Source organism: Ambystoma mexicanum, chromosome 2q (genome assembly GCF_040938575.1).
Source record: "Ambystoma mexicanum isolate Mex_15411 chromosome 2q, UKY_AmexF1_1, whole genome shotgun sequence".
Taxonomy (NCBI): Eukaryota; Metazoa; Chordata; class Amphibia; order Caudata; family Ambystomatidae; genus Ambystoma; species Ambystoma mexicanum.
The window spans coordinates 246,554,955-246,582,197 of record NC_090924.1 but is presented as its reverse complement, the minus strand read 5'-3'; the positions used below and the strand labels follow the sequence as shown (position 1 = coordinate 246,582,197).

Below are 27,243 nucleotides of genomic sequence, written 5' to 3'. Positions count from 1 at the left end.
CTTCCTTTTATTGCCAACGCTTGAACAAAGTGGTGTGGTAAGTATTTTTGGGGGAGGAGGCAAGGCCGGGAGGCTTGATGCCAACCCGCAAAATAACATATGTATGTCTGCTGCATATGGGTTCAACGGTTATGTGGATTGAAGGTGGGCGGCCAGCGTGAGGGAGGATGCTGGCCAGAGACATGTGGTGTGACAAGACAAGGCACAGGAAGACTATTCAATGGAGACACACTAGATTCATTTAAAAAATCAAAACAACCATTGTTAAAATATATGTTGGGTTTTATTTTAGATCTTAATTTCAATTGAACATAAATAATAAACATTACACATTGTAAAGTTCCGGTTGCAGCACATCCAGGGAAAATCCGCGGTATTGTCCACTGTCGCTGGGGAAATGTTGTCTAATGGCAAGTACCGCACAGGCAGGTATTACTCTCCGAACGCGGTGTCCGAGCCTCCCGTGAAGCCACCAAGTGAAGCAACGATAGGCCACCAGCCTGTACCACCTGTGAAAATGAAAGATGCAAACTGTATTAAAATGACAAAACTTTCTTATCACTGTCGATTCAGGTAAAAAATGTCATTCTGCTTTGAAAAAAATTCTATCTAGAAAATGCACAATATGGAACCAATTTACATGCATTCGAATGATATGTAGATGTAATTTTATATGTGGGAGACGACCATGACATAGTAGTGGCATCACTGACATCACAACCAGAGTATACTTACTCGTTACTCGGATTACGCGGACGAACAGTGCCGCGAAGTTCGTGCATAAGCACCATCATCATCCTCAACACGGTCCGTGAGAGGCAGGCTTCCCTGAACTCTGGCAGCTCGGTGATGCATTGCGGACTTGGCTCGCCTTCCGAAATGTAGGCCAAGCACCCGGAATTTTCACGGCAGCAGCAGTTCTCCTCCTCAGTTGGCATTAGCTCGCACCGATTGCACGTGCACCAGGTGGAGACGCCGTCCATGCGACATGGTCCAGGCTCTTCATCCGTTGACTGGTCCTCCCAACTGCCGTCCGAATCCCCATCGTTTTCCCGTGCTTGCCTTTCCAGTAGTTCTTCCTCGGTGTACTCGGGCTCGTACATATACGGCATTATTGTAGCCATTGTGTGGTAAAGAAAGTAAAATAATTTATAGCGATGGTACTGGTATCTGTTCACACGGGCTACAATCAACGAAGGTAGCTGACCAGAGCACAGAAACGAGTTACAGAATACTCAAAGTAACACAGAGAGAGGAATCGATTCGAAAATCTGCTGCTGTGTGTTGTGAAACGGTGTGTTTATACTTATTGAGGAAAGAAGCGTCCTGCCATTTCCATGGCGACACTTCATTAGCTGAGGCGCAGCGATTTTTGACACGAAATGTGCTTTGGCGTTGGGAAATGGGCGGTACGCGTCTGCTGATGTCAGGCTCAGGGGCGGGGGATTTGATTTAGTGCCGCAAAAGCAGGTGAGCCAGGGCGATGGGGGGAAATGATAGGATTATCATAAAATGGCGGATGTTTTCGAGTGCGTTAATGGACGAAAAGTCGGGTAAGGTCCATAGGAAAGTTTTCTACGATCTACCGATTTATGCTTAAAAACACATGGCCGAACCATAGGAACAATAAAAAAAAAGTCCCGGAACTATCCTTTAAGTACCTGTAGCTAGAGATTTTCTTTGAAACCTCACTATATTTTAGACTAGTTTATGTTTTTTTCAACAGATAATAATCAGAGACATATTTCTGCTAGGCATAATACATTCCAAGATGGCGCCCTGATACATGGAATGAACAGTAAAACATCATCAACAGAAACAACAGTCTAATTATACAGAAACAGGAACCAGACATATTCTAAGGTGACGCATAGCTCCATCTAGTGAACAGTCTAACTTACTGCCCCACCCCAATATCCTGAGTGGGGGAGCTAGACGGGGGTTTAGCCCCACGCGTTCCAGAGCAGAAAGCGCAGTGCAAAAGGCCTTGCCATGTTTGTTTTAATCAACTGCTGTCTAAAAGGCACAGGTTAACTGCAAGAGTTGAAATGAACTCCTGCATCCATTGAGATTGAAAGGCTGCCCGTCTGCTGTTCTGCCAATTATCAGATATCCGATTATCAGTGAACAGTGTACCAAAGAGGTCTTTGGACTTTGCAAATTGACCAGTCTACAATTCCCTTTAAATGTCTATATTCAAACTGAACAGGTAAGAATGTCTATGAAATCAACCACATGCTGCTCATTTTATTCTCGGGTGAAGATGGTGTTAGTATCCCTCATGTGTAATGATGGCATAGAATGGTGTCTGTGCTGCCAAAACTTACTTTGAAATCTTCAATGTCGATGTCAATTTATACTTTATATATTTACGCAACAGCCATAAAAGTGCACATTACAATTCAAGTCTCATACAGTATCACAACAAATGCACAAGATACGGCAAAACAAAAATGACTAATGTTAAGATCTAGAAGGATAAAACATTAGAATAAGTTATAAAACCAAAGAAATAGATCAAATACTATTTGGATACTTCCTACCTGAGTGTGTGGCTAAATAAGGCCCTACCAGGCTCTATTCAGAGAGCAGTGTAAACAGTATTCCATAGTATACAACTGTACAGTGCATATTAATACCAATAAAGTGCAACTGCTATGATGCTGAGTCTCCAATCATTATTGGTCTTGCTCGAGTAGTTATTTCCTCGAGATCCAGACATGAAAAATACAATTTGACACAACATATACAAATCCAGCCTTATCTATTCTTTGGCAAGCCATGGCATTGTGTCTTCATTCAATCTTGGCTTTAAATAATGATTACACAATCTATTGTACATGGGGCAAAACAGTGTTTAAAATGTCCATTACATATTGTTAAATGTGTGAGAAAACGAAAATTCGAAGAGTAATTATATTTCGAATACTGGCATACTTTGTTTTCTTCCCCCAATAAATATAGGCATGCACATTGGGCCTTGAAGGCGCACAGAAATACTGCGATTTGGTTTGGGCTCAGGTGGGATGTGCCTGTAGCAGACCCCACGCTTTCACTCGTCATCCCCAGAATGTTTGTGTCTACCATGTTCCTTCTTTGCAGGTATCATTCTTACAGTCCCTAGACAAATGTCTCCTGGGACACAAGTGTTTAAGGAGTTTACTTTTGTGCTCTAAGATATAAATGTGTGCGTAGTAAGCATTGTATCTGCAGAAACACTTGCGTACCATGGAAGACTGTGTGTGTATTAGTCTTGTTAAAATATAACCGTATTTATACCACTGCCTTTGAATTATCTGTACTGTGTCATAAGTGAATATCCTGTAGCAGCGCCACGATGCCCTCGGGCCGCTGGGCGCTTTATAAATCCAAATAAATAAATAAATTAAGGTCTTGCTATTGTAACAATAACCTTCATTTACTTTGCAGCGGGTTACCATCTGTTATCTCGTTTTGCTTTCAAAAGACAGTGATTTGTTGTAAAACAATACAGCCAAGACGGCAGTGCTAATGTACTCCAGGAATGCTAACAAAATGTGTTCACTAGAAAATAAAATATTGCTGGGCTTTCGGAAAGCAGTGAGCTTGTAATAAATCTGGTTCAGTCACTGCTGCTAATGGTCATTTTTGAAAATGCCAAAGCAAGCACACAGTGACATGTTTTACTTTGGATTTAATGTGTGGTTGCTGGATTATTCACTTACAAAAGTGTTAGTAATAGCTTTCACTAAGAGAAAGCTTTAGAAATATTCGAATCCCATGAATTCAAATCCTGCTATTCCACTATTCCTCTCTGCTCATGATTTTTCTAGCCTCAATGTCTGAATAACATTAGGAATTATTTAATTATTTATGGTGCTTTGTTTGGTGCTATTTTACTATTGTCTGAAGATTGGGCAAGTCAAGTATTCTGAAGTAGGCCACGAACTTGAGGAAAAGGTTAGTGGCAGGGATCTTGATCAAAATAATCTGACAATTTCTTACGTTGAAGTAGCAATAATTATTAATATTTACAAAACCATAAAACATATGTAATTTTCTGATTTTGTAATTATAAACAGGGGGCAAAAATTAAAATTGCAATTACTAACCAGCCATAAAAAGTCACTCACCACCTCAATGCTATAACCACCGACAGCACACCATTTCTTATTTGCCAAGAGTGAAATATGACTAGATACTGCTTGACACAAGTTTAACATGGACCATGATGTTGGTCAAGTAAACATGCAACGCAAAGTGCAGCAATGCACCCTTAGTTTAAGAAACCTCCAAACACATATATATTCCAAATGTAATAATTGATCTAGGCAGAAGTACAATACCCCTCAGACCTCAACTTTGAACTTCTAACAAAATGTATTACGCATTTAAGGTGCATTCAAGTGCCCCAAACTGAAGTCACTTTCACATGAAAAGCAGAATGTTTCAATACTGACACAAAAATGGCTTTGCATGTGTGATTGCAAATGAAAACTTAAAGGCCCTGTGAAATTAGGCATTCCTGTCATTACCCAAGGAAAAGCAGCATTTTAATTCAAAAAAGCAAGAAGAAAAATCAAAGGTCACTTTCACATGAAAAACAGGATTTTTAAACACTGTCACAAAAATGGCTAGGCATGTATATTTACAGTTTAAATGTGAAAATTGTACCACTGCTAATGGGAGAAATGTTAGGGAAAAGCACATGGTGCGTGCTGACAAAAAGTAATGCATAGTATATTTTGCATACAAAACACCAGTGACATTTGAAGAGCCACTTTGTTTTCCATGTAAAAATGTTAGCCCAAGGCAAACCCTTTTGGCTTGTGGGTGGGCAAACTTCAAAAGGAACTCCCCCACTGCTAGTCTGGTTTTTACATCCCCCATCTAATTACAACTGCAATAAAATGTGTCCTGCTAAATGTGTGGAGACCCCAGTGTTCCCCAGACGTGCTGGCTCTGAAGGCAGTTACTGCAGGACAAGTTCCACTTGGCAGGAGCATGACTAAAAGGTGCTACAACTTCAAACAGGCAACCAACTTCAAAGAGCAAGCTTCAAACACAAAGAGAATAATACAAACTCTGGTTACAGGCTGACCCAGTGAGACCATACGGCCTGGAGGCAGGTGAATTGCCATTTGTCCCACATGAAGATTTACTACTAATTTAAAAGCAAAACTATCATTTAGGTCTTTTCCCCAGCAACCATAAGGCAGATTTTCTTCATTTATGCAAAAAGAATTAGATAATTTCCAGGCAATTTTGGAGATATAAAATTCATCTACCAGCGACCCAGGGAACTGTAATGGCCATCTAAGATGTGTTTCTGGCTGATCTGAAAATGTTCTAAATGTGAGATTTGGTGAACGGGTGGAGGGTGAAAATGGGTATGGGTATGGGTAATAAATTACATATTCATAACTGTTATGCTTTTTACAGAAATGGCAGAAAATTGCCACATGGCCGTGCAACATTGTGCAGACCTGGCTGTCGTCTTATTTAATTCCCCATGGTTAGCTGAAACTGAAAATATCTATATTATGGCAGTTATTAGTAAAATTATGAAGTTTTGCTGCATAACAAATTCTTGCCAAATATTTGACATGAGGACAAATGGGGCTTGTAAATCAAGCTGCCATATGTGCTCCAGACTCTTAAACCAATCCTTAGAGGGAGGCTGGAGTGGGCAGGAGAGAGAAGAGTAACTGTCCAATCCTATTTGCATGACCTCTTGCAGGGTACTCTCTTGTAAAATTGGTGGGGTCTTCACTGCTATATAAGGGGGACTGTACTAGGAGGAACGGACAGAGCTTATGAAATTTACCATAAAAAGAGTGCTGCTGCAATTTAGCATCTGACAGCTGCAAAGGAACCTCAGAGGAGATTGCAGAGAGCACATCTTGATGGAGCTGTCTATTGTTAGGAAAGCGTAAAGATGAATGGGTCCAATAGTGGAGAGCGAGAGAATATCCTTAAGACTCGAGTAACCAGACCCCTGCCCTATATTTCCAGAGGGTCATAACATGCTACTAGCTGCACTGAACTTTAAACAGAGGTTTTCAATGTAAGTAGACTTGAGCCCTTTTTAACGAAATGGTGGGGGAATCTTCTGGCCTTAAATCCTTTCCCTTAATAGTGGAGGCGGGTGGGGGGGACTGTGTAGAACATTAGCTTATTTAACTAAAAAGATTAATTTAATTAATTCCCCATTTGGTGGAACACTACAGGGTGATTTTTGTTAAAAATCTGAAATTAACAAAGTTCACATCCCAGTGTGCACTGAAAAACTATAGCCTTTAACTTTATTGGGTAATCATTTTGGTCCTGTCGACCCTGACTTTTTTAAGGAAGAGGGGTGATTTGGTTCTTAAATCAGCCCAATCTTTTTGTCCAACTTTCCCCTAACCAGGCCTTTCATCCCAATTTTTACCATTCATCTTCCCCAACACAGGCCTTTCAGTGGAGGGGGTCGGAAATCCAAAATCCCGAATCATTCCAATTTTTCGGTCTGACTTTTCCAACACAGACCGCTAAATCACCCTGTGTTTATTTTAAACCAAAAGTATGGGTGGAATCATAATTGCATATGTATTTTTACCAATCTTGAAATCCTACTGCTAGCCTTTTAAGCCCACTGGAAATTCAAAATTGCACAGCACTATGTTTATAAGTCTTTTGGTTATTGATCAGTTTAATTATTTCTTGAAGTGAAATTTGTAGAAAGTAAAGAATTGTGATTTGTGTTTTTTTAACTAATTTGTGTAATTGATTTGTGTAACAAGAAGTTAATGGTGAGACACAAATAAGGTGGCATGTGTAGTTGAGTGTCATTTCTATTACTTTTAATTTAAATAAATACAAATATATTTCCTGATTTCCTGTACACCAGCCTGTTCTTGGCTCATTGTTAGCTTGTGGGGGGACCGGGGGGGGGGGAGAAGCTGTTGTACACAGGAGGATATGAGGGGCATGATATGTGTCTGAAGAATTTGTTAAACAGTTTGTTGCATGACACCTTGAGCGGGGGGAATTCCCCGTTTTGAGCGGGGTCTCTCAATAAACCGTTACACATTTTACATACAAGTTAATGGCAGTGCCAGGATGGGTGGTTGCATTTTTCTTTACTCCCATTGAGCGTCTTGCACACACAATATTTTCTTGACAGTTATGTTTATGAGGAGGAAGGCAATCACTGCTGCTAAGCAGGAATCACTGTAGAATAGCCCTGTGATACTTTCCTATAGAAAGGTGCCACCTGATGTCCCTTGGAAGGGATCATATATGGCCTCCAGAGATTATGCAAAGAAAAAAAGAACTTGTTTGGGGAACTCGATTGGTCTGTGTGCCTACCTTTCTACTCTGTCCCTCATATAAAGTTAGTTTTGAGTAGGTTGATAGGTATACCTGATATTGATAGTGCACTAAACCTGTAGTACACGGCCAGGGAAAAGAAGCTACGCCAATAATGTTTAATTGGGGATGTTAGTTCAATCAGTGCTGGTAAAGAGGCATTCTAATTTACACTTGTTAATCAATTGTAATGAGTAAATACTCAATGGCCAATTGGTGCAAAAGCATGTAACAAATAATGAAGCACTGATTCAAACCCCAATGTTTCTCCATTTCCAACAGAACAGAGGTACTCACAATATTTATGCCAGACTGCACAGATCCCCCTATTCCCTGCTTGCGTCAGAGCACTCCCATGCATACAGTGTTAGTAGCCAAATGCACACGGATGCCTATTACAGGCCTGGAGTAGCAGACTAACTTGGCTGATGCAAATACCTGTGAAATTCAAAGATGCACACATTAATAGGCCTGTGTTTCACATAAACAAAGGTGACACCTGAAAAGCGTGACTGCAGCTACATCACTTATGCCTGACTACACAGTGCTAGCTATTACCTGTGTGGTAGTGGACTGCTGTAGGCATGTAGGCAGATTGCATAACATCACCAATTAGCCTAGGGTACTACAAACGTGTACATTGAGGGCCTGATTCACATAGTATTTTTCAATGGGATTGCGCCATTATAAAAGGCTTTGTGAATCAGGCCCTGAACGTTTAAAATCTGTGATGGTGCCCAGTCAGTATCCAGTAATTTGAATGCAAACAAAACAAAGTGGTACATAACAGAGCGGACAAAAACATAGAAAAACACTGAAAAGATTAAATAAATATATAAAGCGTAGTGGTGTAAGGGGTTAACGGGTCGGAATTGGGCTGGGGTGGCTTAAAAAGGGGGTGTTGGAGGACTCCCCCAATATAAAATTAAAATAAATGTTTTTCAGTGTTTTGTCCGTGGTGAAATTTACCACTCTGTAATTGTGGTCGGTAAGATTACATTTAACCGGTGCAGTCCTGTACACCAGGTGCTGGTCCCTAGCTCCACAGTATTACACAAAGCCAAGGTACATAGAATAAAATTGTGGCAGAACGGCTCCCTCACAACATATCTGTCAGTGTTTCATCGGTTAAAAGTCAGCATTTGGAATTGTACATTTTTATGACTCCCTAAAAAAAGAGCAAAATGACAGAATTCCATGTGTTTACAACCTTTTGCTTTTGTTCTTAATTGTGGTGGTTCTTCACCCATACTCCTTTAGCCCCTACCCCTACCCCAATCCTCCCCCTTCTCCATTGTGTCACTTTTTCCCACTTGTACTTCCTTTTCCACACCAAACATACACAGGTATGTCTGGTATGGAAAGCCATCAGAATGAAGCCAGTAATATGGATGTTCGTTTCTTTTATTCAGATGTCTGACTGCAAGCCATTTAGCCATGCAGCAGCATGGCCCCGTCATAAATAAATATAAGAATACATATAAACAAGCTCGTAGGTGGAAATGATCAAAGCACTGCAAAAGTGTGTAAGAAATAAAAAAGCACGAATGCATAGCCCTGTGCTTCACCTTCATAAAAGTGGCTTAAGTCATATTACTTGTGCCAGACTACACACCCATTAACCATGTATGGTAGTGGACTGTTGTAGGCACATGTCTGTGCCATAATGCACAGCACCACCAATGAATGGCCAACGGTTCAACCCTGCGTATCCAAAGTTTAAAGCACGTGGTAGGTAGTTCACTCCTGTATACCTAGTGCCCATACCAGGCTCCACAGTATTGCTCAATGCCAGTGGACATAGATACCCACTCATTTATAAGACAGGCCCCTTTGCTAAATATTTTCCCATCTTTGGCCGTCCATCATGGGGCAGCCTTCTTTTTTAACAACAAAAAAACAAGACATATACATGCAGCACACTGATGCTAAAAATGTAATTGCATTAGGCAGTGTAGACTAAAGGAGCTATTACCAGCAATATTCTACAACTCAAACCCTAATGTACACGGTATTTCAGGCGTCTATAAAATGGTTGATCCTATGCACGCAGAAGCTGTTTTGCTCATTTTTCAGGGAGATTGCAAGTTTGTTCTCTGTGTTGCAGATCTCCCTCTTTATCTTTCTCAACTGTTCTATCCTGGGATAGAGTGAGGGGAGAGCCCTGTTGCCTCAATTTCGTGCTCACACAAAATATTTGTACGTGTTTAGCCATGCAACACTTGGGCCGGACTGCACAGTGTGGTACGAGAGGGTGCACACATCACGAAAACACAACTTTATCCCTTTAAGGCAACATTTGGTGTCTTCGGAAAATAATACAAATACATGTAAATGCAGCGCATAAGTGTAATATATCAATGCACTAGACAGTGTAAACTAAAGGAGCTGTTACAGGCAATAGTCTACAACCCTAGCTTATATAGTAGCCAGACTCCTACAAAATGGCGGATCCAATGCACTCAGAAGTTGTTTTGCTCAGTTTTCAGGAAGGTGTTTGCTTCTTTCAGAGGACAAAAATTCAAGTTACTAGCAAGACATAAAAAGTAACTCACTCCCTCAATTATATACATACACACAGCATGCCCTTTCTTACTTTCCAAGAGTCAAATATAACTAACCAGTAGCTAGTGCAGCTTTTGCGCCATGCTTCTTTTCTCAGTTGCATGTCTCCCTCTGAACTATATCAGCTTTTCTAGCATGGTGGAAAAGATGGGCAATGATGTATCACATTTATGGTCACAAAAAATATTTGTCAGTGTTTAGGCATGTAGTAGTTGTGAATTGAATGGAATTGAATTGATATTTTATTTCTATCGCGCTCGTACACAAGTGATTCAGGAAGGGAGGGGAACAGGGGAGAATAAAACAACTATCTTACTAGGCCCAGTGACATTGAGAATGTGCAAGTGCATCAGAGAGGGAGGGGGGAAAAGTGCATGAAGGGGGGAGAAGTGGAAAGTGCGGAGCAAAAGAGAAACAGATGAATAATAATACATAAATAAATAATAAAGGCAACAAACACTGGTAGTGCAGCCAGCAAGTGGCAAGTGCTGGGTTTAAGGCAGCAGACAGGGTAGGTCTGATAAGTGCAGGAAGAAAAGCGGGGGGGCTGTATGGGTACAGATACAGATCCCAGTGCAAGGGGTGGCCCAGAGGCTGTGCGGGAGGGTGGCAGGGTGAGCAGGTACCTGGGCCCAGAGGACAGAGGGTGGCCAGGTGCACGGTGCCGAGAGAGAACAGATCAGCAGAGTAGAGGTCGGGGCAAAGGCAGAAACCAAGAGGAAGGTCTGTGGCAGACTAAACAGCAACACCCATTAACCATGCGTGGTACTGACTGTACAAGCAACATGGAAACAAAACATGAAATTAGAAACATCATTTAACAAATCTCTCTGCAATAAAGACGGTTCCACGAGCAGCACAAACGTGAAAAAAACGAAAATTTACCAATCAGGATGAAATCAAAACTTGAGCCCTTTAAACCAACATTCAGCAAATCATTAATTAGCTTGAACAGTGTCACAGTACCTTACACATTGCCTGCTGCTGTAACAGCTTTGAGTAGGATGCAGTGGTTAGGCATTACCAACTAGTAGACTGACACGAGAGCCCCTCCCTTGTGTGTACTTTCATTAGCTCTGCCTGTCAGTGAGCAAAGCTCATGCCAGCCATAGCTAAAAGGAAGGAATAGAGACGCATCACGTAGGCAGCTGTTTATTCATACACATAGCCATCTACCACTATTGGCACCAATAGATCGTTTTCTACTATGTGTCGCATCAGCTGAAACCAAAAACACTGCTTTTGTGATTGGGATTATTATCTGGCCCACTTGTAGCTTGCTGAAGCGTGGCAACAACCTAAAACCCACATTAAAAAGAGAAAAAAACCCTACCACACCATTTCATAAAATGAAAGTAGGTTAGATAAAAAAGTTTGTGGCACTTTTGCAGTACCTGCATACGACTCTGTAGCCACCTGATCTGGCTGCTGCTTATTGAACACACTTACTGGTACAGCAGCCTTGTTTTGAACTGTTTTGGTTGCAGAAGGGTAGATAGGAGGAGCCAAGTATGATGAATCCTTCTGAGCAATCACAGAATCCCAGCCTAAAGTCCCCTCCCATGTGGTCAGGGAAAGGCAGGCGCTACCTGATCATAACCCTGGAGGTGGTGTCAGGGGAAAGGATAAGATGGGAGGAGAAGGCTATCAAGGGAATGTGGTGACTCCATCAGGAAGGGACGCAGTATCCCTTCTGAGGATGAAGGTATCTTAATGCCTGAGTATTTAATAGCATGTTGCCACAGTAAGACCTCCGCTCCCAGGATTATTCAAGGTACTGAGTATGAAATGCCTTTCTGTAAACCTGAACAGGATGTACATAAGTAACATGGAGATAATGCAAATACTTTTAGTAGTTATGATTTTCCAGGGGGTTTAGATAAACCTAAGAGAACATCATTACCGCCTTTAAAACCTTCCCTTAGAAATATGTTCTGTAAACCACTCAAAGAGAATGGATTAAATGATCTTAAAATAACTAAGAACATTATGGACTTCAAGTCCCATTATGCTCCTAGTGCTGAGACGGGGAACAGGAGCACAGAGTTCATAAACAGTAGTAAGCGGTCTAGTTGTTCTAATGACCCACACCTGAGCGAGGACCTTTAATCATTTAAAGGCCCTATAGGTGTAGGTCAGTAGAAAGCAGAGGGAGCAGAAGATGCAGAAGGATAAAGCAGAAGTTGGACCCACAGCTGTATGCAGTACAGAAAATGAGGTTCCTATGAGATGCAAAGGACGGATGTGAAATCCACCTGTGCGGACAGAGAGAAGCTCTCCTAGTCCTGCATTTCGCTCTGGTGTGACGTTTTCACCGGAACGTGTGTGGAGCATTGGAAGCTCCATTGACAGACTGTGCGGGTGTCAGAAGGTTGGCCGGAGCTGTCAAACACTAAGGAAACCCTGATGTTTGAAGAAGCAGAAGCAGCGAGTCCATTATTGCTGACTGATGCACACCTGTTCCTACAGGGGGAGGATTGAATTGTCCATCCCAAGACGTTAGGAAACACTTCAGAAGTGTATGTGCTTCTGGAAAAATATATATTTGATAGAGTAGGTCCGATGTGATCCCGTCGCTTCTTCTCTGCGAAGACGTCTAGTGCAGAAAAATTATCGGGAAATCAAATGGACATCTCACTGTGTGCATGTCTATAAAAAGAACATAACTGAAATAATTCCTATGTATACTGTCAGGCAGAATACTGGTATTAATGATAAGTTGCTCAAGACAGAAGGGAGAGGGTGATTATTCGCTACCCATGTTGCTGTTTTTAAGTTGCCCATTGAAAGTGAGAAAGGGATGTTTTTGCACAGTAATTAGATAGAAACATCAGTGAAGGGAATCTAGCATAGATATATGTTGAACATAAATGTTCCTTTCTACAAGCTGCTTACCTACTGAAAGGTCCAGTCGTTTATTGCAATCAAGTTTTTAGAATGCTGCTGAAATTCTGACATGTCTATTGAGTAAGGGGAGTGGTATCTATTTTGAATAAAAGGTAAGTAGATATAATTGTGTGCGTCTGGGTTGGGCTGGGTGGAAAGTTCCCCTGAATTCTGTCACCTCATTAAAACATCCTACAGATGGAAGTGGTGTTGAATCTATACCATGGCCCCGGTGGCCAAGAATCTTATTGTCAGGGCCTGTGTTTTTTGTATAGGTCCAACATAATACCTTGCAGCCAGGTACTGAGGACCCTATACGAGCTACACATATCCACAGGGATGGATTTAGAGCCTTCGGACTGGGGATCTGGGTAAACATTCAACAGAGGAGTTGAGTCCCTGAGAATGGAAGCTGTATGAGTTTGATTTGGGACACTTCTGTCTCCTCTTGGAGGGAGCTTGGACCCAGTGCTTGAGTAGTGAAGCTATATTTTGCTAAGATAACCAAATCTCAGGTTTCCTTATTTACTTTTATATCATTTAGAAAGAGAGGTAGAAGTGAGCGGGAACTAAAGGATACACAGTTCCTCCACTTTTTGGGAAACCTAGAACACTATTTCTGGATAGCAGGCAAAGGCAAAGGGCACATTTGCTATTTCCTTTACCCCTACTTGGGATTCGAACCGGGATCCATCTTGTTGCACTATCTTGCAGATACTGGCTTGCTTTTGTTTATTTGAATACCCTGCTTAGGACATAACATTAGTTCCCGAAGTGCTAAATAGACCTGCACCTGCAGTGATCAGCGTTTGTGTTCAGCATTTAAACACGATTAACGTATTGCTACAGGCACAGCTCTGTGTGTAGGTAATGAGGTTGGGGATGGCTATAGTCTTTGTCATATCCCTTATGAGGTGTGAATGGTGGTTGATAAGAAAGGGGAAGGCGCGTAAAGCTTCACGCTGAAGGGGACAGTGACTGAAAGTAATGGCGGCCGTTCAAGATACATTTGCTTTCGCTGTGTTACTTTCACTCTTGATAGCATAGTTGTGAAACACAGTACACTGTGGGGAAGGCGGGACCCGGGAATTGTATGGTGTCGTTGGGGACCAGGGGCGGAGCAGAGGGGAGCATAGCTCCCCCACTTTTCTGTACACTTTGACCCCTGCTTCTAAAGGGAAGGAACCTGCACCCATGAGCGGCAAGCGAGAGTGAAGGTCGCTGGCAGTTAACCACTAACTAAGCTCATTGTGCTCCTCTGTGCTCCTGGATAAGGGAACCTTGGCTACAGCAAACACCACTGGCAACTATGCAAGACAAATAAAGAAGAGGGAAGTTTGCTGACAGCGGTGTCCGACTGGTCATGCCTTGCCAGGCAAGAGCAGTCAGCATACTGCAGTCCCTGCAGGAAGGGTGCCAACCAGTTCAAAAATGTGTTGGGGCAATAAAATACAGAAAGGGAAGGCACTGCACGGATCTGAGTTAAGGGAAAGCGTTTCATAGTTCCCCCGCTATGTACCCACCTAGAATCTTACACAAGAATTGGCAAAGCCCATATGTTTTGGTTGTGATATGTAAATAGTGCCAGTTCAAATGGTATTGGCATAGTTGACCTAATGCCAACTTGACCTACTCCCATTTGACCGCATCTTTTTGACCTAATCCGGTAGGTCAAATGGTACACTTTAATAAAAAAATAGTTGTGGGGTGGGGTAAGGGAATAGGTTGAGGTGGGGGAAGCCGGGGGCCGGGGGCAGAGGGTCTCCCCCTACATTAGGGTGGGTGCGGGGGCCTCTGTCCGCAGTAGGCCAAAATAAATTAGGTCAAGAAAATAGGTCAAATGGGCAGTAGGTCAGGTTTTTTTAGGTCAGGCAACCCATATCCAGTTCAAATACTCCAGTGCCACTGTATGCCAGGCATATACCCCACATGCTAAAGTATAACCCCCGCATGTGTAGGTGCTGCCATCGTATGCCATGTGCCGCATCAAATGCTCCAATAACACCATAAGCCTAGCATAGTCACCATGTGTAAGGTATGGCCCCAAATATGCAGCATGCACCCTTTGATGCCCTCCATGAGCCTGGAATAGTCGTCATACTTGAGCTACATATTATAATTGAGCTGTTTAATCATTGAGTGTTTTCTGTTCACTGATAAAATACTTATTAACCCCATCTTTACAATAACAGGAAGCATTACTTTGTACCAAGTCAACTGTTAACTTGAGCAGATCCTGCCCTACCTAACTTTCAATGCTTCATCAGAAGACCATTCTCAGAAACCATTACCGAAACAGAAAAGGAAGCACTACGTTTTGTGTCAAGTTAGCTGATAACATTAGCAGACCCTACCCTACTTATTGTCCAAGCCTACATCAGAAGGGCATGATCAGATAATATTCTGTTAAACAAAAACAAACACTGATACATTGCATACGATCACTGCATGACAGTAATACAGTTTGGGATGGATCCCCAACCCCCAAAAAGACCTAAGTGAGAACAATCATTGAAGTACTTATCACAAGACAGGCACACCCCATAAACAAGGAAGTAGAGAAGGGCAAAGATTGGTGTGTCAGGCCTCAGACATCGAGGACTCTTCCCATTAGATTACGAACGGAGGCAATCAATTAGAGTGAAAGCACCACCAGGATGTTCCCCCTTTAAGAAAACATACAACGCTAGAAACATCCAAAAGGAGGCACCAATGAGACATCAGTAGGGGGGATGTCTATTCATGCACATTTGCCATCTATCACTAGCCATAAACATAGGTCTGCTCCACTCTTTAGTTAGTGACACTTAAGAGCCAAAACCTAAAATGTTGGGGACTGGCCTTTGTTTGCTCAAGCATGATTGACCGGGCAGGAAATAACCCCCATCAACAACGGCAGCAAAAAGCACAAAGTCGGGTGGCAGGGCACAGGCAAGTGCTTCTTCGTGGGCAGGCAGCCACAGTGAAGCCCTTCTTGAGTTGCAGGCGTACAGCGGCACTTTGGAAGTCATGGCCATGGAAAGGGTATATCTGTCACAGAAATGTTATGTAGAGGTGATTTGTTAGTGCTGACATTGACAGGGGCACAGGTAATTGGTGTGCAGTAATTGGACAACCTTCCCAATTTCCAAAGGAAGTGATGTCACAGAAACTCAGTGCACCCCATATAAACTAAACTATCTGAAGAAAATCCTGGAAAGAAATTTGACTCGCCAATGCACCTGTTGCAGAGAATGACATATAGACAGTCAGGTTGATATAATGAGGTGAGGAGGGAGGAGGAGGGTGAGGAGGGAGAGCGCCTCCTGGAAAAGGGCCTTTTGATCACCAAATCAGGTGGGGGCATGGGAGACTGTTGACGATTGATTTACAATGCAGGTATAAGGGAGGCACTCTGATAAAACTATAATACTGGTGTGACGGAAAGAAATCTATATCTGCTGGCCCCTAACAACTGCAGGGCCCCAATGGCAGAAGTGTGAATTACCCAATAGTTCTGTACATTGGTTTTCCATGATGCCTCATTTATAATGGCACCTCCTTTTTGGTAACTAATTAGCTTTTTCACATTATTACAAATATCACTTATCTTCTTTAAATTATTATAATTTATTGTGAACACATAACATCATATACAAATTAAATATTGTAATTCATAATATCCTAAAGCTTTAGATTGCCAACACGTGTTTCGATCCTTTGGCTCTTCTTCAAGGCTATCAAAAGTAATATGAAAATAACCATTATAAATGTGTAATCATGCTACACTTATGCAAGTATTTCGTAATGTAATTATACTAAATATTATAATAATAATGAAAGATCAACTGCCATGATTTGCGCAAAAGTATTCCCTTAATATTTCATACTGTTATAACTAACATTTATATCAAATACGCTCGAATCGTTTAATACACCTTACATTCTTTATTTTAGTTTTACATTGTATTTTTACAATTTCAATTTGTGTTTCTTGTCCCAATTTGTTACATTCTATTGTAAATGTTGTAGCTCATATAGTTTTCTTAGGTTAACATCAGATTTGCAAGTATGTAGCTACCACCTTTATCCTTTCATTTGATATCCATATTATTCATATCAACTTATCCAGTATTGATTTGAGAAGTATAACTTAGATGTAGGAGAGAACCCAAGCTTTAATACTCGGGATATCAGAAAACATTATAGAAATGTGAATCTTTATAGGAGATAGTGGATTGGTTGGTATCATCGATATGGATGTGGTGCAAATTTGATATAAAAGTTACAACAGCATGAAACATTAATGGAATATGGTTGCGCAAATCAAGGCACTTACGAAAATGTAGTAAAGCCAACATGGCGATTGCGGATGACATCATCACGTTAATACATTTTATGACTTTATCACATGAATGAAGGGCGCCATTTTCAACCCGAGAATGGGATTTTACAATAAGATATAAGGGCTCGAATTGAGGTAGCGTTCTCTAAAAGACAAGAAGCTGAAAAGCGCTGAGGACACTACAATCGAGGTACGAATAAGGACGTTTTTATAACAATGCGAGAAAGTGAAACTAAGTTCAATATTTAGTTAAACTTAAGTTACATAGAAAACCTTTGTTTTACGTACAGCTGAAAAGCTGGAGAACAAATAAAGTAAAAACAAGAGAAACCTTTTGGTGAAACAGTGGACGAACTGGATTATCACCATCATTTAAAATATTTGACAATGTTGTTAAACTGAAGAAGGATGAAATTGTAAAGTACTATTGGAATCAATTACATTTGTTATTAGAACACAAACACATTATATATACTTATACTAATCAAACTATTTATTGATTTAGGATGATTGAACACAGAAGTTGAAATCATTGAAAACACAATGGAATAAAGTATGAAGGAGTTTTCAGAACACATTGTTTGGAGCGCGGTATTAAAACAAAGATTGGTAATTTGTTTTGATTGCTTTTCCTTTTTATTAATCACATTTATTTGCTCGTCTAGTTTATACTCACAAAGTAGGGGAAATATAGTTTAACATATTGATTTTACATTATTTTTATATTTAGTAAATTTACAGTATGAAATATTTTATAAGTGTAGAATGATTAAAAAAAAATAATGGTTCTTTTCTTATTACTTCTGATAGCTTTGAAGAGGATCGAAAGGATCGAAAGATGTGTTGGCAATCTAAAGGTTTGGGATTTTCTTAATTACAAGATTTCATTTGTATATGATGTTATGTGCTCACAATAAACTGTAATCATTTTAAGAAAATAAGTGTAATGTCACATTTGTAATAAGGAGAAAAAGCTCCGCAGGAACAAAAACGTGTGATGAAATGTGGGCGCTCTTATAAATGAGGAATCATTAAAGGCTAATATATATCAGAGAACTCTGTCTCTAATTCTATTTAAGCTGAGGTTGCACTTAAATAATCCACAACATTAAGGTAGCAGCCCTTCGATTGGATCAAAGAGTGCAGCTATTTAAACAAGCAACCCAATCCGGTATTTTTTAAGTACCTGAATATAGGAATGCTAGTTCTGGAAACCAGGCGGGATTATCTAAACTATTGGTGGCAATTGGTAAAGCGCATGCCGGATGCCTTCCCTAATGCCAATAGAAACTGCCACGCCCGAGCTAGGGTTGGCTAAAGAGGTGTCACCGCTCATGGGTGCCCATTTCAAAACGATGACTGCCCCCAACCGCAACCTGTTGCTCGGAGCAGAGAATCGTCTGAGGCCCCCCACGGGGCGCGTGCATTACAATGGAGACAAAGAAATACAGCCAGGGACTTAATAGCCACCAATTACGAGGGGAAAGCCAGCAGGCAAGGAGCTGAAACACTAAACTGCCACTGAGAAGCAATTCATCCGTTGTCAGCAAGGTGCTAATGTTGGGAAACCAGAGTAAAAAGGTAGCACATTTAAAGTACAGATTGACAGGCACATATGGCAGTGTCATAGGAAAGCTGACTGCCAACATGTGGGCAGTTGCTGGGGGTCCCCCAAAAAGATGAAAGGCTTCGTCGCCACACCTGTCCCGAGCACACACACCCACAGCACCGGGGATCAGGGCATAACCTCTTACAGTGCTGGATTCGCCGCCGCTCTATAAACGATCTGCTGGCTCTTATCCCACTGAGAAAGTGATCAGAGCGTTTTGAGAGCCCTTTGTGAGGAGAAAAGATTTCGACTATGAAGAAAACTCTCTAGCCGCGCCCCCCCCCCCCCCTCAGCCCCCAGTGGGTGGATCTTTCAGGTGGCCCATGGGACTCTGCTTTCGCCCTTCCTACATGACACAATGGGGTGCAGTTTTGCACGTGCACCACATTCAGTTTGGCGCAAATGCAGAGGTCACAGTCAGACTCCCCAGGTGCATGCATGTGCATGCATCATTAATACATAGCATGCACATGGGAAATTAAGCAATGCCGCGACGGCGATAATGCCTGTCTGCGAAGTTAGCGGGACTGCATTTGGTACTGCAGAAGGCATTTGTCTGTATGTTTTAGGCCCCACCCGCAGTACCAATGTGCATCCCCAGCAGTGCAAATGACACAATGTGCACTAGGCACAGGGGAAGTGCGTGAGGCAAACTACAGGCCTGGCCCCCACTGGGGACTTTCGGTTCTAAAAGCATACACTGAAGCCTTACATCATGTTAGGGACTATTATCTGGGTCAGAGGTCTGCAACCTGTGGCTATCCAAATGTTCTAGACTACTACTCCCATGATCACTCATCATGGACTATGCTAGGTCGGGCTGATGGGGGTTGCAGTCCAAAAGATCTGGAGAGCAAAAGTTATTGTGATGCAGCCTCGTCACACACAGCGTGCCTTTATGATTGATGGGTGTTTTGTCTGTTCAGTCTGAGCTACACATTCAGTGCACTCCAGTGGCAACTTGATCTCCAGCCTGTCTGCTACACATCTGGCTGTTTTCGTGCAGAGCTGCAGGCGAGTGTGGTTTCATCATTTATGAGAGACTGTGGACTCGATTCATGGGGATTTGCACGGGAGCAAATCAGGAGATGCCCTGAGCTTCTGGGAATGTCTCCTGCCACCTCATACCGGATTCACAAAGCCTGACACTAGCGAGAATCCGGGGATGCCCGCGAGCAGATCTCTGTGGATCCCCTTTGGGCGTGCTTCAAGCAGCCCCAGGTCTGTCCTAGTGATCTGGGTGAGCAGGAGCAGATCCGAGTGGCTCAGGACATCCCCTGATTTGATCCCGTGCAAACCTATATGAATCATGCTGTATTAGGCCCAATTCTCAAAAACTAGTGATAATAATTAAAACAGTGCAGCGGATGTGCCTTTTTTTGTTGGCATTAGTTTTAGAAATGTAAAGTTGACCTTATTCTCAAAGGTGACCTGTGCATTTTAGGGGGTCTTTGCGGCAACACAAAAGATGAGCTTTACAGCTCTCCAGCACCCACATGGGTGCTGGGAGTGCATTTCACAGTGACAAGCCTGTCACTATGAAATGCTAAAAAAAAGGACAAAGGCATTGTGATCCCTGTTTGAGGGATAAACATACAAGCGGGACAGCAGCCGTGTTTACCACTGGTGCTCCACTGGAAAATAAATGCATGACAAGGTCATGACTGATCCTCTGATGTAATGCACACACCCCAGCACCTGTTCCAAAGAGATGCAGTGGGGTGTCTTTCTCTTTGTGCCTTTTAATGCTCTTCCTGTTTATGATTGGGAGTTAGGCTTTAGAAGGCAGACAAACAACCACTGATGCACGCAGGTGCGCAAAGGGGGTAAAAGCGGACACCCCTTGATGTGCCCATTCAAATGCCCTTGCAAAAAGAGAATTTGACCCATTTTTCATTTCTTTTTGGTTAGGGCGGTGAAACATCGAAGGGTGTGTTAACTGGGCATAATGGCAACTGGCAATAGAAGAAAACTCAGCCACTGAACTACTAAGCTCCCTATCATAACATTCACACTTAAATCTGAGGGTGCAGCTGCGCCTCCAGTGCGACACATTAAAGATGTTATTGTTGCCTCTCATATAAAGTTATGAGGTTACCCGGGTTTGATTCCAGGATCAGACCCCAAATGCCTGTGCTCCGGGCCGGCATTGATCTCAGCCTAGCAGATGCAATGTCTACATTTCGGATCTTATTAACTTCAGACCACCCAATCATGTACTGTGGTGGGCTGAAGGGTGTCAACCTGCTGGTAAACACTATTTCAATACTTACATGCATGCTATAAGATTAGAATCAAACATGCAATCGGCTTCTAAAGGTGACCTATTGGAATCCAATACAAGCACATCCAGGCTTGCACACTCATCAAACCTGAGCAAACCTGAAAGCCTATTAGCACAGTCTAACCACAGGAGCGAGAGGGATGGGCAAAGAACCAGGCAATGTGCCAAGTTGGGTTCCCATGACCTAATCAGGATAGTTATGAAGACCTTAAATGGCAGCATCTCATTTGCAGAAACATCTCTGGAACCAGCGGATCTGGAAAGAAGGCATGGTCCCGAAATAATTGCCACTTTAGGCTGCACCTCTAAAATGAATACGAGCTGGCAGTGCCAGTCTCCTTCTATGGCCAGTATTGATTGCTGGGTCATTCAGATCACTGTCTGGGCACAGTATTACCACCATTCCGCGCATTTCACCCCCTGCAGGATTTGGATTGCATCCGCTTCTCGTAAGGGATTTGGGACATCTTAGAATCCCATATAAAAGAGGCGATGGTTTCTGAAAAAGCACTTGGTACTTTCAGTGGGATCCGTTGCAAGGAGAACACTGTTTGTTATTTATAATGCGCTTAATACCCAGAGGTTTCTAAGCGCAGACCCGTGGATCGAACCTGTGTTGTTCAGTGTCGTCTTGCTTCTAAAGCGAGCACGTTGCCCCTGAGCTATCCTTGCAATCGGTGACAATCGCAGGATGTTATTCCACTTGCATGGATGATTTTTAAACAATCTTCAAAATGAGGCATGCAACTGTTATCAATCCCGTAGGAAACCTGAAACCCCAAATATCCTCTGTGTAGCCTGTGAAGGGCAGGAGTACAAGCAGGGCTGAGCTGAGCCGCAGCCGCTACTCCATAATCCACAGCTACAATTCCGATTTCTTGATATTCTTTATCATCAATGACCATTTCAGGGATTGTGAAAGCAGGCCGCCATCTCTTCAATAAGGCATCTATGACATTGGCTGAAGTGTGAGGTCTAGTGATTGGCTCTACAGGTTTATAATAACAGCCCTGGCTCTTCCAAGAGCACCTTGGTGTCAGCTAGATTCCGTCATCCGTACATTGTCCTGTGAAAATGATTACTAATGTTTACTTGATGACTTCTTAAATGCATGCTACCAAAGTTTTGCAGTATGACCTGTACAACCCTGCACTGCTCCCAAGATAGAGCTGGGCTCTGAAAATATACTATAAGAATCATCCCACCATTAGCATTTAACGTGTTCGGCTTCAAGGGTCAGGCGGAAAAACAAAATCGGTGCTTTGCTATTTCACATTAGTGCAAGTTATTGAATGTGTAGATAGTGGGTCTGGATCGGAACTGGTCCCATTGCTAGTCACAGGGTGAGGGAGACATGATGCCCTCTTGGGAGGCCCTTAGTATTCCTGATACCATGCAGACGGCAAAGGTTTACGCTGCCGTAAAAGTCCATCAATATCGCATTCAGTATGTATTACGTTCTATTACCAGAACAAATAAAATAAGAGGAAAACAATTAAATATGTCCTAAGAGTGTCATATGTTTACAATATCACTGCTAGCCATGACATGATAGGTTATTTATGACACGCTTAATACCCAGAGGTTTCTAAGCGCGGAACCGGGGATTGAACCCGTGCTGTTCCATGTTGTCTTGTGTCCAAGGTGAGTAGGTTGCCCTGAGCTATCCTCCCGAGACCCTGAGCTATCCTCCCAAGACCATGGAGCCTGGAGAGTAATCTTAATCAGGCCAGCGGCCATTTCTTTTGCACGTTTCCCCTGCACTCCTCCACTCTCTGCGCCAAAGCCGAGGGACACACAACTGATCACCTGTGATCCCTTATGTTGTGTTGGCATCTCAAATAAGTAAAGACATAAATGATGACTACTATTTTTTTAAATTATGGAAATCCTTGTATGCCAGTAGTTCCAGGTGTAAAGGTGTGGATTCCTAAACTTTTCTCAACTTCAGCTTTATGACTTTCGTTCCCAAAGGCAAACTAAAGCACTGTTTAGCGGTAGAAACACAAAATTAGCAATTCTCGAACGCATTCTAATTGAGTCCTCGATCCTCATCATTTTATTTTATTTATTTTATGTGCTTATAAAGCGCAGAAAGCCTGCAGGCATCAGGGCGCGTAACATAAAACATGTAAATTACACACAGGACTTAAAAAGATCTAACCTAAGCTGACTGGATACCCAAGGTGCTGGCTTCCTCTATTTGAAAATGTGTGTTTAAAGGCTCTTTTTAAAGGCCCGGTAGCTTGGTTCAAGTCGGAGAGTTGTCATAACATACTGTCAGTGGTCGAAGTGAGCGGGAACAGTCAGGAACGGAGTTCCACTGCTTTTATTTTTTTTACTGTTAACAGTTCCACTACTTTTTGCAACCATTCTCACAATCCCGGAACTGTTCTTTGTGAAGTTAAAGCGCATTTCTCGACTTTACCACCCAATAGCAGTTAGAGCTCAACTGACATCTGTTTCAACTCAATTGCCTGTCAAGTAACATGTCTGCAACCCTTGTTGAAAAATATGTTGCGTGTTGCTCCCAACTCAGGTGACAGATTCACTACTTTTTGTTTGAACACTTAGTTCTTGCACGTGATATTGAGACGCTGATGGAACTTCAACAAACTTCAACATGGCCGACGGCTGGGATTACTTAGCCTGGCTAGTTATTCTCAAATTCCTATGGAGGGAATCTATCGCCAGACACCAATGTTTCCAGGCTGGGAATCTCATTCATATTTCTGTAATAACACATCACTGATCAAAAGATGAAATGTTCTACAGCTCCCCACTACGCTAGCCAAAATCTTTATCAGATAATTAGTAAATTGAATTTGATTTAAAAAACCAATAAATAAGTTGATGATGAAAAGACATTAGCCATTATCTTTCCAATTCTTACTTAAAAAAAGAGATGTGGTTATTTTTCCCTAGGTTACACTCCTGGGATTGCTTAGGGGGGCCATGGCAAGATGATGCGAGTGATGTGTCTTGATTCTGGTCATTGATAAAGGGGGGTTATATATGCGTGCGAGCAACAACAACAAATGTAAGAAATAAAATAAATAAATAAAATGTAATGGTGTCAAACAATACACAGAGAACAGGAGAGACCAAGGACGGGAACATGAAATTGGGGACACAAAACTTTGCAAAAGTCACAAATTAGACCAAATGCCAAAAATCAAATGCAGACAGTTAACACAAAAATTCTGAAAATCAAACGCCAATTGACAGAACCAAAAAAAATAAAATAATAACCAAGTACAGTGTGGAATATCAGAGGTGGGAAGGAAAAACTCATAATCTCATGTGAACACATAGAGACCTGGTGCTGAGGTGGCAGCTCGGGGAATAGTAGTGACAGTGCACGCACGCGATCCTTAAAAGGTGTTCTTGCCACCCCAGAGCCCACTGAGGTCCTGGCATCGCTCTCCACAGATAGCGCGTATGAACATCACTGCAGAAACCAAAGTGAGGGTGACATAAGACTACTAATGCAATGCACCTGATCCCGGATTGCCCAGTAGCCTGCTTTTAACTGGGCTAAAGACCCTGTACCCTCAGTAAATTCATACAATCGATGCAGAGCATTAATTGGAGCCCAGGACCCCACCCTCCACATCAAGTCATCAGCCTGGCGCGCGCAGTCTCCGACAGGCGGGTAAAGAAAGTCCGTCTGACGGAAAACGTCACCAACCGGCAACTGCCACAGAGAGTCAAGTTTCTCAACACACCGCGCAATTGCGTACAGACAAAAGGCTGGAGGGACCAGGTAGGGCTTGAGTAAACACAGGAAGGCGATATGGGGTTACTCAGACAGGGGCAAGGGGGTGGAGGGCAAGGGTGGTAGGGCACGAGAATAAACAGAGACACGAAAGGAGGAAGACCGCTACCTGGGCACAAAGGGAAGGCGTGAGGAAGCACAGATGGGAAGCACGGGGATTCACATCCATGTGGACAACCAGACAGGAGGACTGTGGGATACACAGCCCTGGGGCACGGTGAACCCCGGGCATGGGGCACGAGCTACCAGAATATACGGGCAGTAGACATGGAGGAGGCACAGTCTGGGGGAGGAGGGCGGGGGGCAGGAGAAAGCACAGATACTGAATGGAACAGGGAAGCAGACAGAAGTCATAAAGAGGACACGGGTAGAAAGGAGCGACAGACACATATGCCTGGGGTGGGTATTCCGACAGGAGACAGCAGGTGGGTATCACAGGGGCGGCAACAGGGCTGCAGGGAGGCACGTGGAAGCCAGGAGGCCGGGAGAAGGAGGCTGACAGCAGCCGAGCACCTGGACTGCAGGGCAGCGTGGCACCCCGGAAGACAATAGGCAGCAGGGCTGCCTGGCATGGGAAGAGCGGGGCAAACATGCAGGCAGGGGCAGCAGGGCACACGCCCAGGCAGGGGCAGCTGCAGATCACACGCCCAGACAAGAGCGACCTACAGGGCACACGCTGGCTCACAAGACACAAAGCCCGGGCGCAGGGCAGGGCTGGCGGGCAGCACTGGCGGCTTACCGGGGGCTTGGCAGTCGGCGCACACTTTGTTCCCCGGCCTCTGGATGAGCTCCTGCAGCGCTCTCCGGTTCCTCTCCTCTGCCATGGTGCTTGCCGGGGTCTGGCAGAGCCGTGCTCACCTCTGCTCTTCTCTCCGACCTGCGGGGGAGGCTGGGCGCAAGGGGTGAGGGCAGGCCGCGGGGTGCTCTCTCATTGCGGGAGACCCCAGCATTACCTGCTGGCCGGGAGTTTAACCTGCTGCTGGGAAAGCGCCTCTCCAGCCGTTCAAAGTGAACCCAGCATTGCAAGCACCGGCGCTGCTCTGGTTCCGCATTCCTCCGAGCACTCCTCAGCCCTGCCAGGCCCGGAGACTGCTCGCAGACTGCCCTCTAGCGGCCGACGGGAGCCACGCAGCGCTGCGCGAAATCCATAGCTGCGGGACAGTTCGGATTCTATTTCCCACCTATAAGTGAGTACTTGTAGGGACGTCTACATCCTGGTGCTAATCTGGAGATGACGAGGGGCATGTTTGCAATTCCATTAGATGGCAGAACAGACACAAATATCATATTGTGAGTGACCAGATAGCCTAAGACAACAGTGCCCGCCTGGCAGCTGGATAGGTGGCAGTCGCATTTTAAGGGTTTGGCACAGCGTACTGGGTTAAAAAAATAATAATGTAGTCCCGTAGCACTGTCAACAAGGGTGGTCCCTGCTTATTTTCTTTTTTTTTTTTTGTAATCGCATGTGCAGGGGCGAACTGGTTTATGACGTGCGACTTCAGCTCAGATTCGAAACTCCTCCCACGGCCTCATGCACAGGGGAGGGGACACGACCTCTGCCGAAATAAAATGTTCTGGGGGTGAGACCCTGACATTCCCGTCAACCCTCACCCCATTCATAGAATGTAGGCCACTCCAAGGGCCCGTAAAAGTGTGCTCTCAGTAGTAGTGCCCGCAGCTTTGCCGCGCTTGTCTATTAGGGTTTCCAGTTAAGGTGCGCGTACTAGTTACCACTACCGAGTGAGGCCATGGGGACACGGCCTGGGTGCCAGGAGGCACCTTGGATGCCGGCAGCATCCTGGATAGGGGGTGGCCTGGGCTGTACCCAGGCGCCGTGCTGATCCCGAGGGCCCAGACCAGCAGGGACCTGCAGGACTGTGATCACACGTGGGGGCCCAGTGCAGCAGGGACCTGCAGGACTCTGATCACACGGTGTGGGCCTGCAGGCCAGGGCTGCAGCACCGTGATCACACGGTGTGGGCCTGCAGGACCGTGATCACACGGTGTGGGCATGCAGGCCAGGGCTGCAGGACCGTGATCACACAGAGTGGGCATGCAGGCCAGGGCTGCAGCACCGTGATCACACAGCGTGGGCGTGCAGGCCAGGGCTGCAGGACCGTGATCACACGGTGTGGGCCTGCAGGCCAGGGCTGCAGGACCGTGATCACACGGTGTGGGCCTGCAGGCCAGGGCTGCAGGACCGTGATCACACGGTGTGGGCATGCAGGCCAGGGCTGCAGCACCGTGATCACACGGTTTGGGCCTGCAGGCCAGGGCTGCAGCACCGTGATCACACAGTGTGGGCCTGCAGGCCAGGGCTGCAGGACCGTGATCACACAGGGTGGGCGTGCAGGCCAGGGCTGCAGCACCGTGATCACACAGCGTGGGCGTGCAGGCCAGGGCTGCAGGACCGTGATCACACGGTGTGGGCCTGCAGGCCAGGGCTGCAGGACCGTGATCACACG

The 27,243-nt window shown here is 44.0% G+C and overlaps 1 protein-coding gene across 1 annotated transcript in view; it reads right to left on the bottom strand.

The window, feature by feature from the left end:
* The window catches only part of ADAP1 (ArfGAP with dual PH domains 1), a 1,143,511-nt gene extending 1,117,723 nt beyond the window's left edge, over positions 1 to 25,788 (bottom strand). Inside the window, exon 1 of the mRNA XM_069647219.1 lies at positions 25,518 to 25,788. Within this exon, the coding sequence (XP_069503320.1) occupies positions 25,518 to 25,602 (85 nt within the window). The 5' untranslated portion in view covers positions 25,603 to 25,788. The remainder of the gene's footprint in view (positions 1 to 25,517) is intronic.
* Between the last annotated feature and the right edge of the window lie 1,455 nt (positions 25,789 to 27,243).